Source organism: Hyperolius riggenbachi, chromosome 2, assembly GCF_040937935.1.
Source record: "Hyperolius riggenbachi isolate aHypRig1 chromosome 2, aHypRig1.pri, whole genome shotgun sequence".
In the NCBI taxonomy this organism is placed as follows: domain Eukaryota; kingdom Metazoa; phylum Chordata; class Amphibia; order Anura; family Hyperoliidae; genus Hyperolius; species Hyperolius riggenbachi.
In genome coordinates this window covers 352332730-352360457 of record NC_090647.1, presented here as the reverse complement: position 1 = coordinate 352360457, position 27728 = coordinate 352332730, and the positions used below count along the sequence as shown (strand labels likewise).

The 27728-nt window shown below is 43.9% G+C and overlaps 1 protein-coding gene across 2 annotated transcripts in view; it reads left to right on the top strand.

The window, feature by feature from the left end:
* Positions 1-27728, top strand: part of MDM4 (MDM4 regulator of p53) — an 81661-nt gene that overhangs the window by 30253 nt on the left and 23680 nt on the right. For both annotated transcript variants that reach the window (XM_068269613.1, XM_068269614.1), the window contains 4 exons: positions 2659-2720; positions 3651-3723; positions 3868-4019; positions 18889-19041. In XM_068269613.1, coding sequence (XP_068125714.1) covers positions 2659-2720; positions 3651-3723; positions 3868-4019; positions 18889-19041 — 440 coding nt within the window. The remainder of the gene's footprint in view (positions 1-2658; positions 2721-3650; positions 3724-3867; positions 4020-18888; positions 19042-27728) is intronic.

The following is a 27728-nucleotide window of genomic DNA, read 5'->3' as shown; positions in this document are numbered from 1 at the left end:
TGCCAGCGATGATCGCACTAGAGGGACACATGCGCCCTCTAGTGGTGTTTCATGTAGCTACCACTCTGGTAGCTTTACATGAAACATAAAAAAAAAAAGATTTTTGCCCATTTGAAAAAACAAAACTAACCGCCAGGGAGGTTAAGGAGCGAAAAGACTGTGGTCCTCAAGTGGTTAAGGAGCTTTGCAAAACCTTGCCCATAAAGAAAAAATGGCCTATGATGCACTTCACCTATAATATATCTTTGATATAGCTAGCATAGCAACATTGGTGAACAGGTGCCATTGAAATCTACTCAGTGCACACTGCTCTGCAGAATCTCCTGCATGAGTGAGCCCCATTAACGTAACATACAACTGTCATGACATTTTTAATATTCAATTAAAGCCAATGCAAACTCATACAGTAAAAGTGTTGTATTTCTTCTTTACCTCTCATGATCACAAAACAGCCTTTCAGTCAGCATCAAACTTATAGTTACATAGTTATTTGGGTTGAAAAAAGACATACGTCCATCGAGTTCAACCAGAGAACAAAGTACAACACCAGCCTACTCCCTCACATATCCCTGTTGATCCAGAGGAAGGCAGAAAACCCTTACAATGGTTAACAAACATTTAACCCTTGTAATTACAAACAATTAGTAAAATGCTATTTATGTGTGTGTCTCTATAACCTACTTCTGCCTTTTAAAGATTGTGGAATAAAGCTTTTTATAGGGAACCTGAAAGTGGGAAGGATACGTAGACACCTTTTTCCTTTTAAACCATACAAATAGCCTGGCTGTCCAGTTCTGGACAGGCGGGTTCTTATTGCTCATGCCCAGGAATGGGAAGTGAACATGTATGAAGGAAGGAAAATGCACACAAATGTTTCCTCTCACATTTTAATTGCATTTCAGGTTTAAACATTTTTTTTTTAAATATAAATTTGAAGCATGGGTGTGGCTTAATACGCGAGTTGGTGCAGGCAGAGACATGGGGTGACTTTAGATTGCATTAGGTATTCACACTTGGTAAAGGGACGCATGTTTTTAAAGAGGTATACGCAGACTTAAGATGTGCTTTAAGTTGTATCAGGCAGGGGGATTGATGGCCGCATATCATTGTGCTACATTGGGCAGTACGACTAGTGATTTCATCCATCTGTGATCAGATTTATGCTGAAAGTAATCTAAATGGAGTCAGAAGGTGGTACGTCGATCGCTACTTCTCAACCGATTTCTAGTCAGGGTGAATGCGTGCTTTCTCAGATCAGGCTGTTATTCATTAGTGTATGGCTAGCTTTGTGCACCTCCCATAAAATTTCCCTTGGCTGTTGGAAAGGCTTTGTAACCAAGCCTGGATGTTCTCAATACATTTTTGATATTATTGTTATAAATCACTAAAGTTGAAATATTTACTAAATATTACCCATAATTTTCCTAGTAGCTGAGAGGAAGACCACTTCAGCTAAGTGAATGAAGCTTGTGTGGTAGGCTGTGCAACCTGAACTTCTCTTCCACATTTCAATGAAATAGCCTGACTGTCCTTTTGGGTCAGTGTGAGGATAGCCGTTCCTGGCCCTTTATGCAGGTTGACCTGTGACTTGCCTCTGTGTACTTCAGCTCCAGTTCAAAGAAGTACCTTGTTGTTGGTCATGTATTCAGCCTAGCATACTTGCCTGCCTTTTGCTATGTCCTTTCTTGTGTAGACCAACATACTGGCTGGTTGTCAGGAAGTGGAGACCTTTTAATCATAAATATTGTTTAGGAAACTGGTGATCGCTACACTTTTTTCATATACAAATGAAGAAGGCCATTTATCTTCCTTCAGCTTTTCACTTTCTCAAGCCCTTTTTATTCTTTTCGCACTTCTGTAGAAAAATCCATGAATGTTGCAGTCAGGGATGTGAATTTGAAACAATTTTGGGTACCTGGGCCCATATGCATTTCACTTTTTCATCAGTTTTCTACTAGGGTAAATTTTCAAACTTGTCAATAAAATTCCTTTTAAACCACCAGCAAGCAAACAAATGCTCACATTTTTTTATACTATTTCACCTACTTTTACAGCTGCAAAATGGTGAAAAGTTATCTTATATAAAAGATGAAAAATTATCTCCTAGGCGAAAAAGTCAATTGCATATGGGTCCTGGTGTCTGCCGTTGGTTTCATAAACTGAGTCAGATTATTTTTGTTCCAACTCCACAGCCCTAGTAAGTATTAGGCTAAGGAGTCGGAGTCGAGTAGATGTAGCAATTTCGGGTACTTGGAGTCGGTGGTTTCATAAACCTGGAGTCTGATTCAGTCAGAGTCTGAGTTGGATGATTTTTGTACCGACTCCACAGCCCAGGTTGCAGTTGTGTTTTGACAAAAAAACTAAACCGAATACTCAATTCCTAATTATTAGGCAATTACTGTACAGTGACTTCTGACATTTACCGATATATGTAGGCATTCTGTTAATCTAATCTGCATTACAGCGATCCCACGAGATCTATTGTAACCATGTTTCTTAACCTGGGTAAAGTACTTATGGTTATTAATACCTTATTAAAGTCAAGGATTGGTTGAGATTTTCTTGACTCCCTTTCTCTAGATGTAAAATTTACATCTCATGGATTGAATACACCTATATCACTGGGGAAGGGATATTTTTTTTTCATCCACTTTACAGATGCTGCTAAGAGTCCCTCAAGCGACCAAAGGCAGGATTCGGACAGTATGGATCTCCAGAAGGTAAAACCTGGTGTTTATTGACCTTGTACAGAGCCTCCCCTTCTCTGTACCTGCCAGCGTTGGATATCCAGTCCACATTTTCAAACCATTTAGGTTCTACTGGAGTCCACCAAGCAGGGACAGAGTTACCCTTCTCTGTTCCCTTCATTTTCACAGCTTTTCTGTCGGAGCTGTGTGACTGATGCAGCAGTTTTTGTACCGGCCAACTTAGTGGTGATAATTTTGCTTGTTTTCAGTACAAAGTAATGACTGTTTGTAAAGTTCCTAATTTAGATTTTTTTTTATTTCTTTTTATTATTTGGAATACCATTAAAGATATGTGTAGCTTGTGTTTTGATAAGCGAGGATGTGCATTGCATTTAAATCAGGTGTGACCCCTGTATATCTTACTGCAGTGATCAGTGATGGTTACTGGCTACTTTTCAGAGACTATATCAAAGGTTAATATATTGTACGCTGATTTAAAACCTTTCCGAAATGTTTTCCACTTTCTGTGGTTATTGGCTTGTATGGTTGGTGAGTTTAGTAATCTGCTTGATGACAGGGTTTCATAAATGTCTTGACGGAATGTCTCTCGCCTCTTCTCAGTCTTTTTGTGTGATTGATGCTTTTAGTTGAATTGATGCTCCTTTTAACATTCCAGCAAATTCATTAATCTGTCTGTGAGTGCTGATGTAGTAAAGGAAGAGGACGAAAATGTAACTGAAAGTAGTTGGTCTGTGCTAGCAGATTGTAAATAGATATTTATGCTTCATTTGTCCAGTTTAAGGATAATTCACCTTTTCTCTCCATGGTTTATTTTATTGGGAACTGAATTTCCAGTTGTTGACTAGGTGGTCGGTACAAAATTTCTGCATCTCTTTAGTCCATCCTCATTTTAGTATTTTAATATTTTTTTGTTTTTGTCGTCATCCTCTTCCTTTCTGACAGATCCCTGAAGACTGTGAAGTGGAAGGGATGTGTGAAACTTTTACACCATCATTTCACAAGCATATTGATGGAAGTAAGTTCACTTAAAATATGATTTACATTGTTGCTCTTTCAGTTTGAAACCACATGCTACTTCTGTATTTTGTGTCATTTGGTTTTCTTTGGAATGGTAGCTTGATCCACTTGACATTTAATAAACATATTTTGTTTCTATCAGATGATGAAGATCCTGCCCTCTGCAAGCAAGCTGACTTGGACCTCTCATTTGAAGAATGGGATGGTGCTGGGCTGCCTTGGTGGTTCTTGGGAAATCTCAGAACAAATTATAATCCTCAGAGTAATGGGTCTACAGATATACCATCAAATCAGGTAACAGGAATGAAATCATCTTGATGTGGATAAGGCATATAGGATATCTGCCTTCAGTGGAAAGAGAGAGGTCAACATGCTTGAAGAAGTTACATAGAAAATGTGTTTAACGTCAGCCAAAAGGCATGATTAACATGCGTCTAATACAAAATATGAGACTGACCGTATAAGCATCCATATGAGGGCAATTCCTTGAAGCAATTGTCCTATAAACCTGTGTAGAAAACAAGTAAAGCAGAAAAATCTAGAATGTTGCAAGACAAAAAGGCAGGACCAAGAGAAGTTTACACAAAATGTCATGTAATATACGCCTCTGTTGCCCACATACTGCACCCACGGGTCCCACGTTTTCTTGAAATTAGGCCATGAAACGGTCATGAGTTAGACTCCTCTTAGATTATCATATGATAGATGCTATTAACCTCCTTGGCGGTAATCCCGAGCTGAGCTCGGGGTATGCCGCCGGAGGTCGCCGCTCAGGCCCTGCTGGGCCGATTTCAGTTCTGAAAAAAGCAGCACACGCAGCTGGCACTTTGCCAGCCGCGTGTGCTGCCCGATCGCCGCCGCTCCGCGGCGATCCGCCGCGTGCAGCGGCGAAAGAGGGTCCCCCCAGCCGCCCGAGCCCAGCGCAGCCGGAACAAACAGTTCCGGCCGGCGCTAGGGGCTGGATCGGGCGGCTCTGACGTCAGGACGTCGACTGACGTCCATGACGTCACTCCGCTCGTCGCCATGGCGACGAGGAAAGCGAAACAAGATAGGCCGCTCATTGCGGCCTATCTTGTTACTTTCGATTGCCGGAGGCGATCGAAAGTACGGATCAGGAGCGCCCTCTAGTGGGCTTAAATATTTTTTTTTTTTATTAAAAAAAAACCACATTGCAGCCTCCCTGGCAAAATAAATAAACCGCCAGGGAGGTTAAAGAAGTCATAAGGATGCCAGATTTTCCCTCGTAGGCTAGATAGACCTTAACTGCCATAGCGGGCAGCATGATGGCGTAGTGGATAGCACACTTACAACTTTGGGTTCCTGGTTATAAAACCAGAATTTTTTTATGTTCTCCCTGTGTCTGCATGGGTTTCCTCTGGGCACTCCAGTTTCCTCTCACTTACCAAAACCATACATATAAATTAATTGGTTTCCCCATAAATTGGCTCTAGGCTATGATTGACATATGACTATAATAGGGATTAGATTGTGAGCCCCTCTGAGGGACAGTTAGTGACTTGACTCCATATATACTCCGTAAGCGCTGCGGAAGATGACAGCGCTATATGAATACGAAATAATAGTTATGAATTGAATTAGGTGATGGAGTGGGTGCTTACAGAGTTTTCTGTGACTTAAAAATCAAAATGGAGGGATCCTTCTGGATGGAGGTTTAAGTGACATTTGCTATTAATGGGGAAACCGAATTTCCAAATTTATGAACCAGAGGGCAAAACCGTCATATATGTGGGAAGGAACTCCTTTGGCCACATCCTCAAAAACAACTTTGAGAATGGAGGGCTTTGCTCTATGCAACCTGGTAAGCGGTAAATAGGACCTACTAAATACTTTTTTTACTTAACCACTTTGCATTCCTGGGTTTTTACCCCCTTCAGATTCCTGACAATTTTGATACTCAGCTGTGTTGCTTTTAATACAGTAATAACTTTTTAATTACTTATGCTATCTAATTGAAACATGTGTTGTTTTTTTCAGGACAATCTAGGCTATCTCTCAGTAATATTGTTTCCAAGCAATTATTTTATTTCATATGCATATGACAAGAAAAAACAGATGTAAAAGCAGAAAATATACATTTTTGTCACTTTTCACCCTGCCTAATTTTCACATGACAAGTCATTTTGATATAAAACACTTCAAAAAATGTTCTTTGGCCCTTCCTGGTTAACCAGCTGAGCGGTCTGGACGAGCTCAGCTCGTCCAACACCGCCAGCGGCTGCCGCTCAGGCCCTGCTGGGCCGATTTTAACGAAATAAAAAGCAGCACACGCAGCCGGCACTTTGCCAGCCGCGTGTGCTGCCTGATCGCCGCCGCTCTGCGGCGATTCGCCGCGAGCAGCGGCGAAAGAGGGCCCCCCTAGCCGCCTGAGCCCAGCGTAGCCGGAACAAAAAGTTCCGGCCAGCGCTAAGGGCTGGATCGGAGGCGGCTGACGTCAGGACGTCGGCTGACGTCGATGACGTCACTCCGCTCGTCGCTATGGCGACGATATAAGCGAAACAAGGAAGGCCGCTCATTGCGGCCTTCCTTGTTTATTCTGGGCGCCGGAGGCGATCGGAAGATCGCCTCCGGAGCGCCCTCTAGTGGGCTTTCATGCAGCCAACTTTCAGTTGGCTGCATGAAATAGTTTTTTTTTTATTTAAAAAAAACCCTCCCGCAGCCACCCTGGCGATTTAATCAGAACGCCAGGGTGGTTAAAATGATGTGCCATAGGCCTTATTTTGTTACTAGCTGACCACGTAGTGGGCCTTTATAAGAGACCTGCGTACTTGGATTTTTGAAGGGCATTTTTTTCCTTTCCTTTTTATAGCGTCACGCTTCCTTCACAGAGTCCTATGTGTGTCAGAACAGAAAATAAGTACTACAAGTGCCACCATTTTGAAAAGTAGAGATCCAGGGCTATACAAAGATGGGTATATTGTGTCCGTTACATTTTTGTGGTTTTGCTGAAAATTGCACAAGTGTGACCACTTGTTAGAAAATAAATATTTTTTTGACTGTTGGTGACAGTTTGTCGCTAAGCATTTTTAAAGTGACAGGTGCCTCTGAAATAAAACACTGGAAAATGTATTCTTCAGCTTCTCAAGATGAAAATGATGTGCCATAAGCCTTATTTTGTTACTAGATGATCATGTAGTTGACCATTATATTCAGCCTGTGCAGGAGCAGCAGAAAGAATTTGTGGCCCCTTCATCCGCCATTGTCAATATAGTATCCTATGCAGGGCAAATGGCAACATCCACCGCAGAGACTGCATAGCCACTATGTGCTGATAAATTGAATATAAAATGAAATGAAATATCCACTGAATTTTGCCAGCTTTCGCTGTTTCCACCAGGCACCACGTGGAGGTAGCAGCAATGCCTAGCTTTTTTTTTTTTTTTTGTCTTTTTACACTTTTTTTTATTGTTTGATATTCATTTATGTGTATAACTGCAACATAAAAAAAAAAACATGAACAAAATAGTCATAAACAATGACCAACTGTAACAATAAGAATATAATGTGGTGGCCCGCTGGGAATGGTGGCCCTTAATTAATGGCACATGCCTTAGGCTGCCCCTGGTCTATTTTCTTTATTTTTGGAAAAGTTTTTTTTTTTTTTTTTTTTTTTTCAAATGGAGCTGGTGGCTACAGAATTTTTTTTTTGGGGAGATAGGCATGGTTCTAATAATTGGTGACCGTATGGTATATTTTATAACACGGAGTAAAGCAGAGGCCTGGGTGGGAGGGACAATCTGGACAGTAATATCTTGTGTCCTTTCTTATTTGATGTTTGGCACACACTTTGCACCTCTTCTGAGGATATTTTTTCAGGGGATTAGGAGGGAGTGAGTCCATAAAGTGCCTGTCGCAGAGTCTGATGATGTCTTCGCACTGGGATTGGTCACTGCGTACTGGTGTTGTGACAGATCCAAAAAGGAAAGATGCAATGATCTGTTCCTGGAACTGCAGGTATGACCCGGTATTGCCTGCTTTTCTGTATGCCACATGGGCGTTGAACATTGCCATTTGTAGCAAATAAATCCCTACCTTCTTGTACCAGGATTTAGTTTTTCTAGCTATCAAATATGGGGCCAACATCTGGTCGGACAGATCCACTGCTCCCATATGCTTGTTGTAGTCCTCAATCGCAATAGGCTTGACAGTCTCTGATCGGCGAGACGTCACTAACACTGTGCCCTCTGTGTGCATGGTGGACAGCATAAGCACATCTTTTTTGTCCTTGTATTTTAGTGCCAGGACTTCATTGCTGCGCAGGCTACAAGTCTCCCCCTTTTTCAATTTTTTTTTTCAGGACTTCTTGCGGAAAGCCTTTTCGGTTTGCCCTGATGGTACCACAGGCAACGGTGTCAGCCGAAAAAAGAAATTTAAAAAGTGGCAAGCTGGTGTAGAAATTGTCTACAAATAGATGATACCTCTTATTTAGTAAGGGGGTCATGAGGTCCACCACAATTTTTTCATTGGCTCCCATATCTGCTGGGCACCCCTCTGGCTGTAGCAGGCTATCTCGCCCCTCATAGATGCGAAATGCAAAGGTGTACCCTGATCCGCTTTCGCAAAGCTTATAGAGCTTTACCCCATACCTGGCTCGTTTACTGGGGATGAATTGTTTGAATCCAAGCCGGCCATGAAATGGCATTAGAGATTCGTCTATTGCGATTTCTCTTCCTGGCACAAAAACTTCACAGAATTTTAATTTCAGGTGATTTATAAGTGGCCTTAATTTAAAAAGCCGGTCTCTGCCTGCATTGTCTGGACTCTTGTTTTGACTATTGTCATTGAAATGTAGAAATCTCATGATCATCTGATAACGCAGCTTTGGCATAGTTGAGTACAGAGGGGTGTGGTGTATGGGATTTGTACTCCAGTACATTGCGAGCTGCGATTTTTTTTTTTTTGTTAGCCCCATGTTGAAAGTTAGGCCTAGAAACACTTTCAACTCAGACAAGTTTGTTGGTGTCCATTTCCGGGTATAAGTGGACCTGGGGTGGGACTCAATGAATTGAGAGGCATACAAATTTGTCTGCTCGACAATAAATTGCAAAAAATCGTCATTGACGAATTGCTGGAAAACATCGACTGGTGACATATTCCCTGTCATGTCAACCATTAAGCCACTGTTTGCAATGAAAGGAGGGATTTGGGGTGCTTGCATGTTTGGCGGTACCCACAGTAGGTGTGAAATGTCCAGTGGTACCTGCTGACTTTGCTGCTGGCTGCTAGCCCCTGGAGCACTAGTGCCATCTAAAATGTCCATGGGTTCCTGAGGACTTTGCTGCTGGCTGCCTGCCCCTGGAGCACTAGTGCCTGCTGTGCTCCCTCCTCTGCGATCTGATGACGCCTGTGTCTGAGTCGCTGCCACTGGGAACTGATGCAGTGACAACAGGATGCACAGTAGCAACTCTTGCCTGCTCTGATGGCCCTTCACCTTCATCAGAGCTGGAGTCGCCGTCTGACAGCGGGTCGGAATGTTCAACCGGCAGCCATTCTTCGCCGTCAGATTTGCAGTCAGATTCTTCGTCGCTGCCGCTGATTTCCATCAAGGCAACGATCTCCTGTTCTGTGTATCGCCTCTTTGCCATTTTTTATAAATAGGGTACAGAACAAGATAAAGAGATAATAGATAGAAAGATTTTTTTTTTAATATGAATGAGGATGAGGAAAAGTGCTGGGAATGGAAGTAGAAGAGAGCACGGTGATGTGAGTGGGAGAGAGATGAGATCAGAAGATCAGATGACGATCAACTGATCAATAAGGGGTCAGCAAACTAAAACAGTAATGGGGGGGGGGGAGGAGGGCAGTATAAAAAGGGCCTAGGACAGCTAGATCAGCTAGATTAGTACAGTGTGATCAGTACAGTGTACTGAACACACAAGGGATAGTTAGGCTGGGAAGGGGTTAAAAACAGCAATAAAATATAATTTATTTCCACAGTGGATCACACAGCTCTGCACACAAGCTGCTCCACCTCAGATCTCACACTGACGAGAGATCTGAGGCTTCAGCAGCTTTAGGTGGCAACAATGTAATGTTTACTTTGTCACAGTGTGAATGAGAGCTGCCATTGGCTATGGCAGCTGTCATTCACAGTAAAAACGATCTCATTGGTTCTGTGAACTTCTGTTCACATGCACCAATGAGAGGATCACGCGGACTCGCGGGCGTGCGCATGCGCGCACACGTGCACAGCGCTGCTTAGACTGCAGGACGTGAGTTTGACGTCTGGGAATGCAGGCAGGGACAGAGCATGACGTGAAACTCACGTCCAGGAATGCTAATTGGTTAAACAATTTTTTTACTTAAACAATTGATTCTAAGCTAGTAATATACATTGCCTTTCATAAGGGTATAGAAACATGCAGTCCATTGTTGAGGAGTCAGATTGATATTGAAAGACACCCTCACATTTTTTTTAGTTGTTAAAAAAGCTGAATAGGGGACTGTCCTTAAATAGTTCGTATTTGATGGCAGAACAATTTGCTTTGGGACGTGTTAAAGGAAAATTAACTTACAACATGAGACGTCTCCAATTCGTGCCAATGAAAATGAAATCTTTATTTACTCAGCCGAGGACTTTCTCACAGCCAGCATATAAAAACCGCAACTAACGCAGCTCAGCTCAGCAGGAGAAAGTGTTTTTTTCCTGGTGTGTAGAGTCTTTTTAAACCCTAATTAATATGATAAAATAGTCCTCCTTTCAGGCAGTTCTTTCTGATAAGTGTCCAATCAGCACCATATCAAGGTGACTCAGTCCTCCTTTCTTGGGCTGGGTTACTTGACTTCTCTCTGTCCTCCATGAAAGTGAAAGTCAACTTTGGGGGAAGTCTTCTGAAGTCAGTTCCTTATTTCGTTTCTCAAAGTCAGACCTGCCCTCAGAATCTGGTTCAAACTGCTTCTCAAAGAGTTGTTTCTTTGTGCCTAGTACAACATGACACGAGGGGGAAGGGAGGTCGTTCTGGAATTCCACTGCAAAGGACATAATAAACTGTGCACAGTAAATGGTTCAAAAACATATATAACATATATTCAGTGATATTGTGATAACTCTTTATTTAAAGTGTCATTCTAGCACACTGGTCTGATTATATAAATGTGATTCTTATAGCCACGTGAGACTATAAAAAATATACCATGAGATTATAAATCTTAATAATTCTTTCCACAGACGTCAGTCATATGATGCAGATATTTCTCCAGCAAGCATAGAGCTGGCAGAAGAGCAGGTGGGTGACTGCCAGCTAGAGAGCAAGTCTCGCTCTTGAGGCTAGATGTGGGGGAGGGCATTTAAAGGTTTGGCATCTGCAGGGGGTTGGTTAGGGTTGGGTATCAGAAGTTGGGGTAGTTAGGTTTAGGCATTGGCAGGAGATAGTGGTTCGAGGCTTAATAACACCAGTCTTTATAGCCATAGTAAGCAAAGAAGCATTCCAAAAAGCACAACACTTCATGGTGAGTTCGACTACTGTCAGCAAAAGAACAGGTTGCTGAGGCTGCAGTTCACAAGCTGACCAAAACTGGCCAACTGAAGCCTGAAAGATGTAGCCTAGTAAATATGTTTATTCTGAGGTGCACGGGGGAATCAGAATTTGGTTTATGGACCCATTCTTCCTTGTCAGCAGTCCAGGCTGGCGCTTGTTTGGGATGTGGTAGAACTGGAGATTTGTAGAATGAATCTACAAATGAAAAATATGCAGAAATTGTATGATGAATTCATCATTTTTGACCAGACTCTGAAAGGAATGTTTTCTACACCATGTGGAAGTCATGCCATGAAGAACTGAGCCAGTTCTGAGGGCAAAGAGAGGTCCTAGCCAATAATGTTTCTACTGCAGTGCTCACTGAGTGTATATTTATGTTGCCACTTATATACCAGTTTATACAGCAGTTCATAAAATAATTTAACTGAAATGTAGATAATAAACTTATAATATAGTAGTCTTGCTGTAATATTAAAATTCATTATATCCTATAGTTGGGTGGGCAAATGCACTGCAATAGGCAATCTTTAGTAGACTCCGCAACATGCCCATTTGATTGTTTGTTTGATTTAACCAACAATCATTTTGCTGTTGTGGTATTAAACATTTAAAGGATACCACAGTCGAAAAAAAAGTTTGCAGCAGTGTGTGGGGGGTTAAAATTGCATACCGTTAGCAAGTCCTGCCCCCTCCGTCTGCCGCCGTTAGTCTCCTATAAGTCCCGGTGCCCGGCGACTTGATTGACCCCCCCCCCCCCCACCCGGACATACTGCGCCCTGTGCGCGCAGTATGTCCTCCCCTCTTCACTTCTGGCCGTCGCATAGCGATCGGCTCAGAAGCACATTCATTCCTCTGCCTCCTCTGCGCTGCGTGTGCGCTCCATTACACTTACCGTCACATGCTAATCATAATAGGAGACTAACGGCGGCAGACGGAGGGGGCAGGACTGGCTAACGGTATGTAATTTTAACCCCCCACACACTGCTGCAAACTTTTTTTCGACTGTGGTATCCTTTATGGACATGGCATGTGGTTTCCGGCATGCGGTGTGGACGGCGGGTATGTGTGGCGATTTGTGGGTATTCCGCGGTTTCTTGTACCAGCGGTCTCTGGTCCTTAAGGGGGCAGAGACCACTGGTACTTAAGTGGTTAAACGAAACACTGCCTGTTTTTAGACTTCATAAACTAATTTTCCTGCCGGCTATGTGCATGGTGGCTGTAGAGATTGATGATTGGGTGGCACTTGTGTTGCTAGTTATAAGCTGCCCAGTCTTGTTACAACATTCTGTTCATTTATTGCGCGTGATACTTGAATAGTTTTCTGAACTATTTTTCATTTTCAATATTGCTGTATAAATACAACCTAACCCTGGAGGTTTTTTTTTTCATGCAAATCCTAAAACTATATGAGACACCAATTTAACAAATCAGTCTAAAGCCTCACGTGCGAGGACTTTTGACCGGCAGTGATTTTGACTTGTTCCCTTAGGTGACAATTCGGGACTCTCCATGGGCCTGTTACTTTCCATCTAAAGCGGGAGGCAACATATGTGAACTGTATAAAACGTAAAAAGCAACTGCCCATCATAGGTGAAAACTGACTAAACAACATTTGGGCCAGTTTACACTGCCAGTTTCAGGACTGTGCATTAAATTCCAAGACCACACACAGCAGCTAGTACAGAACAGACCCATATAGAACCTGAAAGTGTACACTTCAGCACAGATTTTTAGTTTACAACAGTCAAACAAATTAACTGTCTGCTGCACCTGATATGCTATACGTTTTGGTAAAATTTAGCACAAAGTATAGGAGCTGTGTAAGCTGGCCCTGGATAGAAGGCTCCTTGAAACCGGGTTAATACTAATATTTTCCCAGCTCTCTTCCTGGAGGAAAGACCTGTGTTGACACTCCTTTTTAAAATGTTTTTATACTTCAGACTACCTCTTATTTAGCATTGTCATCACAACACTGGTTTATGGAAGTGTGTCATGGGTTTAATGAAGTAGGCAAAATAGTCCATTGTTAAACACGTCCTGTATCGATAAGGGCACCTGAACGCCACTGTTGCTTATTCCAACAGTGGTTGACAAAGATCACATTAAGAGCAAGGGGTGTAATACTACAAAGACCTTTAAGGAAATAAGACAAGACACCGAACACTTATGTTGCGCTTTTCCGAGGTCTCCTCACTGAATAGGTTTACTGAATATTACACTATTCAGCCAGTAACGGTAGCTCTTGCATTGAGAAATGTCGGTATTCATTATGAGCAGAGCACTGAACAATGATGTGCATGACAGTCACAAGTATCCAAAAAAAATGAACATTGCTTTGCTGTCTATGTGTAGTAAGCTGAAGACTAGTATTGTGTGTACCAGTGTGGAAAAGCAAAAAAACAGATTGTTTTGACTTGAATGATGTGTTTGGCAGATAACAAACCATACATTCTAACATAAGGACCAAATGTCCTCTATACAAGAAATTCCAATGACCGTATAATGGTTTAGGCCTTTGGAGCACTATGGTTTGCCTTTACTTATCTATGAACTGAAGCTCAAGAAAAATTGGGTCATCAATAAGACAAAGTAAACCATTTCACCTATACCCCCAAAAAATGTTTAAAGGACTTCCGAGGCCAAAATTAAGAAAATCACACTGTACCTTTTTATTAGCAGAATCCACGGAGGACGTCCTGCCCGTCTTCTGCTCCGTTCTGCCATCAATGCAGGTCTTTCCGTTCCCCTATGGCTTTGCCCGACCCCACCGAACGGGTCGCATCGATTCCACCTCCAAGATGGCCGCCGCCATGCTCCGCGGCTGCGCAGCACGCTTTGCACTTGAGGAGCATGCTGGGACCTAATACGCGGCGGGAGGCGGGCAATAGGCTGCGCAGTCGCGCTAGCGGCAAAGCGTACTGCGCAGCCGCGAAGCATGGCGGCGGCCATCTTAGAGGTGGAATCGATGCGACCCGTTCAATGGGGTCTGGCCTAGCCATAGGGGAACGGAAAGACCTGCATTGATGGCGGAACGGAGCGGAAGACGGGCAGGACGTCCTCCGTGGATTCTGTTAATAAAGAGGTACAGTGTGATTTTCTTAATTTTGGCCTCGGAAGTCCTTTAACCTGCCTGGCGTTCTATTAAGATCGCCAGAGAGGCTGCGGGAGGGTTTTTTTTTAATAAAAAAAAAACTATTTCATGCAGCCAACTGAAAGTTGGCTGCATGAAAGCCCACTAGAGGGCGCTCCGGAGGCGTTCTTCCGATCGCCTCCGGCGCCCAGAATAAATGTTTTGCTTCCCTCGTCGCCATAGCGACGAGCGGAGTGACGTCATGGACGTCAGCCGACGTCCTGACGTCAGCCGCCTCCGATCCAACCCTTAGCGCTGGCCGGAACTTTTTGTTCCGGCTACGCTGGGCTCAGGCGGCTGGGGGGACCCTCTTTCGCGGCGGATCGCCGCAGAGCGGTGGCGATCAGGCAGCACACGCGGCTGGCAAAGTGCCGGCTGCGTGTGCTGCTTTTTACTTGAGCCAAATCGGCCCAGCAGGGCCTGAGCGGCAGGCTCCGGCGGTACTGGACGAGCTGAGCTCGTCCAGACCGCCCAGCAGGTTAAGTTAAGGCAGAATAAAGTTAATGTTTTAAATGGCCAACTCAAAGAGCAACTCCGGTGAAAATAATGTAATAAAGTGCTTCATTTTTACATTAATTATGTATAAATGATTTAGACAGTGTTTGCTCATTTTAACAGCTTTCCTCTCCCTGATTTACATTCTGACATTTATCACATGGTGACATTTTTCCTGCTGGCAGGTGATGTCACTGGAAGGAGATGCTGCTTGCATTTTTGGCAGAAATAGCTGTTATTTCCCACAATGCAGCAAGGCTCCCAGAGTGTGATGTCAGGACCTCAGAGCTGTGAGGTGCCGACATCACACTGTGGGAGGGGTTTCACCACAAAATCAGCCACACAGCGCCCCATGATGATCCGTTTACGAAAAGGAAAATATTTCTCATGGGAAAGGGGGTATCAGCTACTGATTGGGATGAAGTTCAATTCTTGGTTACGGTTTCACTTTAAAGTCCTGACCTGCCCATATCCTATAAAAGTGTTCATACCTATAGAAATGCAGTGAGAATGGACCTGAAGTAGAAGGAATCCCACCAACAGACCTAAACTCTGAATATGTCTGTGCCTCTTTAAAGGAAACCAGAGATAAACACTTTGGTACAAAATAAACATATCCCCCAATAGATTTTACTAAATAAATACTATACCTGGTATTTTCGCCTCACTGGTGTGCGTTTTTTTTATGTTTGTTTTTTGTTTTTTTACTAAAACTCCATGCAAAACACAGTTCATCAGAAAAGCATATTTAGTGAGCTGTGTGCAAAATGAAATCGCCATTTCTAAAAACCTCTTGTGACTAACAAATATAGATAAAAAAAAAAGTTTTTCAATATGCCCTTACATTAGCAGCTCCTCCTATCTCATCACAGCTCTCTGTGATGCTGCAAATATGCAGAACAGGAAAGCAGAGCCAGAAGCGGGAGGCTTGGGCTTGAAAAGACATCAGAGAAGACAGACTCAGCTATAATGATTCCTGAGCAAAGCCATACTGAATGCTCAGTCAGGGATTTTATCAGGGTTGATAACAAGCAGGCTGAACAGTGAAGGATGAAACAGAGCAGGGTAGGTGTTTTCTCTGTTTCCACTGATATATATGGTAAAATACATGAGGGTGCTTCGTCTCTGGTTCACTTTAAAGACAAAAATGCAGCCTTCAAACAATTGTGAGTAACAATTGTGAGTACCTAATGTACTCCAAAGGCACCCCATGCCTCTGTCTGTGCCCACTTCTGCCTGAAGCTACACCTCCTTTAGGAAAAATTGTCCTGGCAAAATGTTTAAATGCAAAGAGAGCTCCACCATCCTTGTTCTTTTAGGGCCCTTTTCCACCAGCGCGTTTGCGCTGGCTGAATCGCAAAAACGCAAACCGCTAGCGATTTTACAATCGCTACGGTTTGCTTTTTAACATAGGAATCGCGGTAGGTCATTTCCACTACCGCGATTCGCTTTTGACGGGAACGCGAACACGCGGCGGAGCGATATTTGCCGCGATTTTGCTATGCAGTGCATAGCATAGCAAAATTGTGGCCGCGAACGTCAGGGAATCGCGGGTTTTGCGATTCAGCAATCGCTAGCGTTCAGCGTGAACGCTAGCGACTGCAGGTGGAAAAGGGCCCTTAGGGTTTGTTCCCAATAGTCAAGAACGGACTTTTTTTTTTTTTTTTCTTTTTTTTTTTCCTTGGGTCCTTTCTCCGTTTATTGTGTGAACGGCTCCTATTTTATAAATAGGAGCCATTCACACTTGTCACGCTACAATGGATGCTCGGGATCTGTGGCAGTAAGTGGACTGAACTTGTGTGCAGTCCTTGATTATCCCGGGCAGGTGGATGTGTTTCCCCATATAGCCTATGGGGGAAATCCATCTGTCCCTAGCTGCACCCGGACCATCGGAGCAGACATTACACTGTCCACTCCCACTGGCCCTGCACAAGTGGGAACTGAGCCTAATCCTGTGTGCTGCCTGTGTGTCAGCATGTTACACAGCTCTCCCAGTTGTAAAGCCCAATCTACACGATACGATTCTTTGTGCGATTCGATTACGATTCTGTTTACGATCCGATTAAATCCGACATGTCCGATCGGGATTCGATTTGATTCAATTCGATGTGCCATTGCAAAACCATGGCAAATTGAATTTAATCGCATCGAATCCCAATCGGACATGTCGGATTTAATTTGATCGTAAATAGAATCTAATCGAATCGCACTAAGAGTCGTATCGTGTAGATGTGGCTTAAGGACTGCAGCTTATGATCAGCTTATCACTGCCTTTCACACTGCCTTCTCCAGTCTCCTTATGTTATCAGACCCTGTGAGAGAGACACTGATTTATGGTTCCAGATACCTAAGTTCTTTTGTGCTGAGACTAACTCAGAAGGACTTGCATATCTGGAATCCATAAACCAGCTCATAACATACAGAGGTTGTAGAAGGCAGTGATTAACTGTGCATAAGTGTGTGTTCACACATAAAGTGTATAGTTCCAATCCTGTCAGGTAACAATGCTAAAAAAAAGATACAAAACTGACAGGACTGGACCAGAAATGTACAGATTTATGTGTGAACCAAGCCTGACGCTCCAGTCCTTGGAAAGCTGTGTAACATGCTGACACGAGATTATAGAACATGAATGGCAGAGTTCTCTATGCACTCAAAAACTGCCACAACAAGTTTCTAAAGTAGGTGTGGTTTTAGGCAGAAGTGGGCACAGATATAGACGGGGATGACTTGTGGGTACATTAGGTACTCACTGTTGCTGGAGGGATACATTTTGTTTTTAAAAAGGCACAGACCTATTCAGTGTTTATGTCTGCTTCAATGGAAAGGTTTTGCAACACGTGGCTGTTGATCATCCTTAATTAGTTAAACATTTTTGTTATTTTATGCATTTGTTTAATTGGGTTCTCATTAACTAGATCAAGGGGCTATGTGAAAAATCACATTTTTAGGTTGCATTTTTGTATTTTAAGTTAGTCAATAAATGGTAAATTGGACAGATAGGTCGGCACCACCAAAGTGTAATTACAAGCTCTTTATTCTAGCAACAGCCCCGCACTTTCAGGCGTTGGCCCCCTTTTGTTTTTTTTCAAGCTGCGCTGAAGAAGGGCTTATGCCCTAAACTGTGGGCATCTCACTGTGCTTCTGTGCTTGTATCCTGTTGCTGCCTCTATGACAGCATTTTAAGAGTTATAATAAAGAGCTTTTAATTACACTCTGATGGTGCCAACTTATCTATCCTATTTGCTATTGTGCCCTTGTTGGTACTCTGGGGCTTACAAGTCTAGGCATAGCACTAAAGGGACTCCGAGCAGTGCAGAAACTATGGAAAGATGCATATCATTTTAAAGCTCTCTTTCGCCTCTTTCCAATGATATATAAAACGCCGCCCTACGCCTTTTAGTTTTCGCTATTTTTGCGATTGAAATTGCCGCGGCAGCGATTTCAATCGCGAAAATAGAGAAAACTAAAAGGCGTAGGGCAACGATTTAGGTGTCGCCAGAAAGAGGAGAAAGAGAGCTTTAAAATGATATCCATCTTTCCATAGTTACATTGTATTACACAGGGCGACTTTTTCTGCTGAATTCTGTATTACACAGGGTGACACTGGGGGAAAAGTCGCCCTGTGTAATACAATGCAACTATGGAAAGATGGATATCATTTTAAAGCTCTCTTTCTCCTCTTTCTGGCGACACCTAAATACGCCTTTTAGTTTTCTATATTTTCGCGATTGAAATCGCGGCCGCAGCAATTTCGATCGCGAAAATAGCGAAAACTAAAAGGTGTAGGGCGGCGGTTTATACATCATTGGAAAGAGGAGAAAGAGAGCTTTAAAATGATATGCATCTTTCCATAGTTTCTGCACTGCTCCGAGTCCCTTAAATTCCCTATCCTATTATTTGGACCTAGTAGCCATTTTGAGGGCTGGTCTCTCTCCCTCTGTGGCAAATAACTGATATAATCCTGAATCAAAAGGTTGTGCTTATATTGTAGACTTAGGATTTCTTTAGCTTAACAATTACCCTCTTTTCTTTATTGCAGGATATAGACACAGCTCTAGTTTCGGACACAACTGATGACTTGTGGTTCTTAAATGAGAACAGGTCCGATCCAATCAACGTAGAGGTGAAAATGGAGCCAATGGATTCCCAAGATAGTGAAGACGAGGAAATTAGAGAAGATGAAGGGGAAAAGGTGAGTTTGACACTGCTGCACCCGACTCTACTAGCTGGCATCACAAAATGCATTTTTTTTCTGTAAAGAAAAACGTTAGGCCCAGCACTCAAATGGAGACAAGTGTGCTCTAGCTGATTAGATCTCATTGGCCTTCGAGATCAAAAGCACAGGAACCGATATAAGCAGCACCGCTTTAGGAAAAGTAACTCTCTTTATTGAAAACTTGTAATAAAATCGTATGTCAGAAATGGGCTGAAAGCAACTACAGTTGCAATCACATTCCTAAAGCAGTGCTGCTGATATCGGTCTTGTACTTTTTTTTTCTGTACACTGCTCACTAGTCATGCAACAATCCTTGGTTCCATGAGAATTGTTCTGTTCCTTATATGCATAGTGAGCAAGCAAATGCATTGTGAATTTTGTAAGTAGGGTAATTGGCTTATTAACCTCCTTGGCGGTAATCCCGAGCTGAGCTCGGGGTATGCCGCCGGAGGTCGCCGCTCAGGCCCTGCTGGGCCGATTTCAATTTTGTAAAAAGCAGCACACGCAGCCGGCACTTTGCCAGCCGCGTGTGCTGCCCGATCGCCGCCGCTCCGCGGCGATCCGCCGCGTGCAGCGGCGAAAGAGGGTCCCCCCAGCCGCCCGAGCCCAGCGCAGCCGGAACAAACAGTTCCGGCCGGCGCTAGGGGCTGGATCGGGCGGCTCTGACGTCAGGACGTCGACTGACGTCCATGACGTCACTCCGCTCGTCGCCATGGCGACGAGGAAAGCGAAACAAGATAGGCCGCTCATTGCGGCCTATCTTGTTACTTTCGATTGCCGGAGGCGATCGAAAGTACGCTTCCGGAGCGCCCTCTAGTGGGCTTTCATGCAGCCAACTTTCAGTTGGCTGCATGAAATACTTTTTTTTTAATTTAAAAAAAACCCTCCCGCAGCCTCCCTGGCGATTTTAATAGAACGCCAGGGAGGTTAAGAAGCAGTTACTCTAATTCTACTTTTTTCAAGTTTACCCAAGAAGAAATATGTAAATATATAATGGTACTTTTCGATGTTAAAGGAATCGTCAGGCAAAAAAAGAAAAGGTTTCACTTACCTGGGGCTTCTACCAGCCCCATGCAGCCATCCTGTGCTTTCGTAGTCGCTCACTGCTGCTCCAGTCCCCCGCCGCCAGCTAGTTTCGTTTTTGCCAAACTCGGGGTCGGCGGCCTGCATTGCATACATTTTTACGCATTCCCACTGGTGCATGACCATTTACACATACATTTCTACGCATTAGTGGTACAACGTGTTATTTTTTACGCGTTGCACCGCTAATGCGTAAAAATGTATGTGTTAATGTTCCTGCACCAGCGGGAATGCGTAAAAATGTACGCAATGCGGCCCACCGACCCCGAGGTCGGCAAAAACTAAACTAGCTGGCGGCAGGGGACTGGAGCAGCAGTGAGTGACTACGAGGGCACAGGATGGCTGCATGGAGCTGGTAGAAGCCCCAAGTAAGTGAAACTCATTTTTATTTTTTTATTTTTTTTGCCTGACTATTCCTTTAAGCTATTGGCTCATGGCTAGTACTAAAGATCCCGCCACCTGTGATAACTTGCAGAATGTTAATCGCACGGCCGTGGAGTGGGTACAAACATCATCCGACTCTGACTCTTCAGTTTATGAAACCTTTGACTCCAGGTACCCAAAAAATTGCTCCGACTCCACAGCCCTGGTTAATCGGGGTGAGGAAAGATTTTACAATGGGCAAACACTGACTAAATTATAAATTAATATTGTAAAAAAGCTATTTTATACATTGCCTTATTTCCACTACTGTTCCTCTTTACACTGATAAGCCAAAACAATAAATGCAGCCTAGCAAGAAAGAAAAAAGTGTTGTTTGTTTCTGAAGTGACGAGTGTCCTGACATTTCTGTGTCACAGAGCAGTGTAGTCCAAGTCCCAGTGGAGGAATTCTTAGTAGTATCTTGAAATGATTAGCATCAGCTGTGTGCAGAGACTGTGTGATGTGTCAAAATGAAATATTGCTGGTCTCTATCAGGCTTTTAAATTTGCAGTCTGAAGTATTTATAGATTTTTTTTTTCTTTTGCCATTAAGCTGGATTCAAGACCACTGCCTGTAGGCAATTATGGAACTACAGATTTTAAGTACATCCTATAGATGCTTAGGTTAAGCAGGCCAGAAAGTGACAGGATACAACTATAGCAACAACTCTCCCATGCTAGCCATACATGTATAGATTTTTTTAATGCCGTCTTCTAAAACTTTCGATTTCTAAAGCACACAAAAATCTGAAGGAAATTGAGTGGTTTAAAGGGTACCTGAAGTGAGAATATGGAGGTTACCATATTTATTTCCTTTTGAACAATAATACCAGTTACCTGGCATGCTGACTATCTTACTGGCTCAGTAGTGTCTGTCACACTCCTGAAATAAGCATGCAGCTAATCCTGTCAGGTGTTTAAAAGACACATCTAATCTGCATCCTTGTTCAGGGTCTATGGCTAAAAGTGTAATGCTGGGAATACACGGTACATTTTTTACACCCAATTCCGCGGTCGATTTGCTTATCTGTCGCTCGTTTTTCTTATCTTTTCCCATTGTACCCTATGCAAAATTGAGAGAGGAATTGATCCGGTGGGAGATCAGACATGTCGGAAATTATCAATCGAGCCATCTTAATGGCTCAAAAACGTACCGTGTATTTCCAGCATTAGAGGCAGAGGATCAGCAGGATAACCAGGCAATGTAACCTTTATTGTGTTGCCTGTCACCCCTGTTATCATTGTCTGCAACCTTATTTATTATCCAGTGCTCTGTAATATTTTGGCACTATTTAAATTAAATATGTCAGCCTGCACATTTCTCTCCTTTCAGGTTCCCTTTAAGCATTCACTTTAGATCTTCTAAGGGCCCTTTTCCTCTCAAACTCTCACAACTGCTTGCTGTTGCCTAGCAAATGCTTGCTTCTGCCTGGTAACTGCATGTTGAGCATACAGTTCAACTGCCCGTGGAAATGGGCCCTAAAGGGAAATTCCACTTTTGTTGAGCAAAACAAAAAGTGTTTTTAGTCTAACTTAGGGCTCATTTCCACTGGCAGTTGAACTGTGTGTTCAGCAAGTATTTACAAGACAGCAGTGAGCAGTTGTGAGGCCCCATTCACACTAGAGCGGTTTGCCGGCGATTTCGGCAAAACGCGCAAGCGCTTTTGAAAGCGCTAGTGCTTTAATACCCTATGTGCCCATTCTTGGCCATTTTTTTTTTTTTTTTTTGCATAAATACTACTGCAACAGGTGAGAGTTTATTAGCAGTTTCGTGTGTATAACCATTTTATTGAGAAAGGAGAATTTCCTTCTAACTTGTTAGTTTGACTTTACACACACGCAATCATATTCTTAAATTGAGTATGCAGTTGAAGGATTAAAACTCCGTCTCCACGGTGCCAGAGCTAAGACAAGATTTTCTTGCACCCAGGGAATAATGACCAAGCATCTTCTATCCATTTTGGGGAATAGATGCCTTTTTTTTCTTTTTTCTAAAAATCTAAATCATTTACTGCACTTCCCTATAAGTACAGGCACAGGTTCCAGCTCCTGTTCACTTTGGTGAGAATCCTCCGATGCCCCCAGCTGCTCCTCTTGCAGTAAAGGATATCAGTTGCTGGAAATCACGTGACCATTTACATAAATTAAGCTGGTATGTGCAGTAATATTTATTAGTTCCAGTCCCAAAAACAGGGTATGGTGACTGAGCAGAAGAACATTTGGTAATTTTCTGTAAACACTCAGATTCAATGGTTTCTCAGTTTTTGGCACAAGCAAATGTCTTGTGTTCTTGTGTTTATATTATAGCCATCTCCCATCTTTTACTTTTTTTTTTTTTAAGAGAATCTGTACTGTCCGATTTGTACAATAAGAAACCTACCAATTGAGTCACTGTGATCTACCGGATCCCTCTTTCCCATTTCTGCTGCTCCCCGCCGCGATCCTGGCTTTTAATCGCCAGTTTTAGACAGTTCTCTCTCTGTCTCTCTCTCTCTGTGTGTCTCTGTCTCTCTCTCTCTGTGTGTCTCTCTCTCTCTCTCTCTCTCTCTCTCTCTCTCTCTCTCTCTGTCTGTTTCTCTCTCTCTCTCTCTCTGTCTCTGTCTCTCTCTCTCTGTCTCTCTCTCTCTGTGTCTCTCTGTCTCTCTCTCTGTGTCTCTCTCTCTGTCTGTCTGTTTCTCTCTCTCTCTCTCTCTCTCTCTCTGTCTCTCTCTCTCTCTCTGTCTCTCTCTCTCTCTCTCTCTGTCTCTCTCTCTCTCTGTATCTATCTATATCATATATATAAATAAAAATCTTTCTCTGTGTCAGATAGCTCCTATTTAAGTGATTTCTTGATTGAAACAGGTGTGACAGTAATCAGGCCTGGGGGTGACTACAGAAATTGAACTCAGGTGTGATAAACCACAGTTAAGTTATTTTTTAACAAGGGGGGCAATCACTTTTTTCACTTAGGGCCATGTAGATTTGGAGTTTTTTTCTCACTAAATAATAAAAACCATCATTTAAAACTGCATTTTGTGTTCAATTATGTTATCTTAGACTAATAGTTAACGGTTTTTGATGAGCAGAAACATTTAAGTGTGACAAACATGCAAAAGAATAAGAAATCAGGAAGGGGGCAAATAGTTATATATATATATATATATATATATATATATATATATATATATATATATATATATATATATATATATATATATATATATATATATTTCTCTCATCATCCTCCAGGACAGCCACCTGAGATTACCATTGAGCCCCTCCCCTGTGGAAACAATGCACATGTAATTAATTAATCAGTCCTCTGACCCACCTCCTATATAGCCAGCCTCCTCCTCTACTCCCTAGTTCTTTCATTGTTTCCACTCACCCGTGGACAGTGCACTGTTTTTTGTTTTATGCTATAGGGGAGCGTGTGATAGCACCTATAGATGGAGCAGGATTTTCCTTTCCCCATAGGAGGGCAGTTCAGGCTTGAGTCGGCCGAACGGGCAGGCGGTGGAGAGCACGGGGATGGCGTACACTACCTGCCGGCGCGGATGGCTGGGGAGAAGCCTGAAGCGTTCCCTCTCATGGCCGCCGCCAGATATCATCGGCGTCTTCCGGAAGGAAGTCACGTGGGAGCCTGCGGTCATGTGGGCGGACGCGATCAGTCGCGTAAGCTCCGCCCACCGCGGGTGTCATTGGCCAGTAGCCGGAAGATCTTCTTTGACCTCTGGAGGCGGGGCTACGGGCCGATGGGCAATATCCTTGTTGCGGAGTACACGTGGAATGCCGACACGCTGCAGTGTGGACATGGAGCAAACAGATGCCTCCACCGCGGACAACAGCAGTGTACCAGCCGCAGAAACACAGAGCCAGCAGGCACAGGTACAGCTGAAAGTGACTCTGCACCCTATACGCACTACTCTGTACAGTTGCATAGGGTTGCAGAGCGTACTAACAGCCTTATTTCTTTTCTGTTTGTTTTACAGAAACATGTTAAAAAGACTAATAAGTGCTCAAGGTGTGGGGAGGTGATGCCACCAAATTGCACACGATCATCATGTGACAAGTGCAGACATAGGGGGGACACTATCCCTGACACTAATATGGTGATGATTGACTTAATGAAGTCTATGAAGAAGGAACTGACTACCACCTTTGCAGCCTTCAGAGCAGCGTTTCCCACCCAGCCCCCAGCACAAGTGCAACCCCAACCCACACCCCTGACTACATTGACGGCAGACAGTGGCACGCAGGCAGTTGCGGTGAGCACCCAGCCTCTACCGGGGGAACAGCCGCAGGGTCAGACAAGGGATACAGGTTCCAGGCAGCAGGATCTGACTCAGCCCAGGCGGATGTTGCCATCTGTTCCAGTAGAACCTGACTCTCCAGATGATTCATGGGAAGATATTTCAGGGGAATCTCTGGAGGAAGGGGAGGCTAGGGATTCGGACGATACAGCGAGAGCTACGGCTAGAATGCCTAGATACCTATTCAGTATAGAGGATACATCAGAGCTCCTTAAGGCGGTGTATGAATCTGAGCATATTCAGGAGACCACCCCGACTACGTCAGTCCAAGACGATATATACAGGGGACTAGAGGAGACTGATAGCAGGACTTTTCCTGTACACAAGTCAATTAAAGGGGTCATATCTTCTCAGTGGAAGCAGCCTGAGAAGAGATTATTCATCCCTAGATCATTTAAGAGGAGGTTCCCCTTTAAGCAAGAGGATCAGGAGTTATGGTCAAAGTGCCCAAAGTTGGACGCATCATTAGCCCAATATTCTAAGTCAACAGATTTATCATTTGAAGATGCAGGCAGCCTAAAGGATCCTATGGATCGGAAGGCAGAGATCCTCCTTAAAAGAGCATGGCAGGCAGCATCCTTCGGATTTAAACCAGCTATTGCAGCCATCTGTCTTACTCGCAACCTGGAGAAGTGGATGAGGGGATTAAGAGCGCACCTTATTGCAGGTACACCACATGAGAAAATTTTAGACTCCCTTCCAGTTATGTCAAAGACAGTAGCTTTCCTAGCAGATGGGGCTACGGAGTCATTAAGATCTGCTGCAAAAACAGCGGCCCTGATAAATTCATCTAGACGGGCGGTGTGGTTAAATGCCTGGGAGGGCGATGTTTCATCCAAACACAGGTTATGTGCTATGGAGTTTCAGGGAGAGTTGTTATTTGGGAAGGATCTAGATGGTATTCTAGAGAGATCTTCCAATAAAACTAAGAAATTCCCGGATAAAAGGAGAAGAGGAACAAATAGGCCCTTTCAAGGGAGACGTTATGTCCCCAGAAGAGAAGCTAGTGGTCAGGGGTTCCGACAGCGTCAGCAGCAGCAGCAGGGATCCAAAAGGTGGACTTATAATACAGGAAGGGGAAGGTCTTCTACCTTCCTGTTCAATAAGCCTCAGCCAACCACCTCAAAATCAGACAAATGACATAGATCTACAGGTGGGGGGAAGGCTTCTTTATTTTTTTCAAGCCTGGCAGAGTATAACAGGAAACGAGTTTATTTTAGATTTAATAAGGAATGGGTACAGGATAGAATTCCGAGAGCCCCCCCCCAAGAATTTTGTGATCACGGGGACCCCCAGGGACCCAGGAAAAGCAGAAGCAATTCGCTCTTCTGTGATAAAATTATTGCAACAGAGAGTGATTCAAAGGGTTCCGATCCAAGAATTTGGCAGGGGGTTTTATTCAAGAGTTTTTGTAATACAGAAGCCGTCAGGGAAATACAGGATGATTCTCAACCTGAAACCCCTGAACCCTTACATTCTGGAGAAAAGATTTCGGATGGAAAGCGTCGCATCAATTCGCAATTTAATTTGGCCAGAAGCTTTTATGGCCACGCTGGATTTGGAGGACGCGTACCTCCACCTTCCGATCCATCCGCAATTTCAGAGGTTTCTGAGGTTTGCGGTAGTCATGGGGGATGCGGTATGCCATTACCAATACCGTGCCCTGCCATTCGGAATATCCTCAGCCCCGAGGATATTCACGAAGGTCGTTGCGGAAGCGGTCGCGCATTTGCATCTCCAGAATGTAAGGGTTCTTCCGTATCTGGACGATTTTTTAATTTTGTCAAATACCGAGCAATCCTTAAAGGAAAGCCTACAGCTCTGCGTCCAGACCTTAGAGAGTCTGGGCTGGTTAGTCAGCAGAGAGAAATCTTGTTTTCAGCCATCCCAGACAGCTCTATTTTTGGGGCTAATCTGGGACTCGAGGCAGGAGCGGATTCTGCTTCCTCGACCAAAGGTCAGCAGACTGATGGGGGCAGTGGCCGAGTATACATCAGCCCCGTCGGTGTCACTGCGGCAGACAATGTCCCTACTAGGCCTAATGACCTCGGTAATCCCGGCTGTGGAGTGGGCTCAAGCACACACTCGGGAATTACAGGCTTGGTTTCTTATGGTCTGGGACAGAAGGAAGTCTTCCTTAGATCGACGAGTGAACCCCCCACAGCAGGTGCTGCTCTCCCTCCAGTGGTGGATGAATGTAGACCACCTGTCCAGGGGACGTCCCTGGATGCAAAGGAATCCAGTGAAACTATACACGGATGCCAGTGCATGGGGTTGGGGCGCCCACTGTCTGGATCAGCAGGTACAGGGTCAATGGTCCCCCCAACTCAGCCAGAGATCATCGAACTTCAGGGAACTAATGGCGGTCAGGTTGGCTCTACAGTCTTTGCTGCCACACATAAGCAACAGGGAGGTACTGTTGTTCTCCGACAATATGGTCACAGTCTCCTATATCAGGAAACAGGGAGGCACCAGGGTGCAGGCTCTCAGAGAACTAGCAATGCAGATCCTTACATGGGCAGAGGAAAATCTACAGTCACTAGCAGCAACCCATATTTTAGGGAGTCAGAACCGCTGGGCGGATGCCCTCAGCAGATCGGTCTTAATAGAAGCAGAATGGCAGCTGAACCAGGAGGTCTTCGAGCTCATCATAGCAGAGTGGGGCAGACCAAGCATAGATCTTTTTGCCACACCTCAAAACGCAAAGACAAGGGATTTCTTTTCCCTACACCCTTCATCTTCAACAGACCGGTTAGATGCCCTGACACTGGAATGGCCGAGAGGCCTTCTATATGCCTTTCCCCCATTCAATTTGATACCGAGAGTCCTCAGCAAACTGAGGCAGTCCCGGTCGGAGGTAATATTC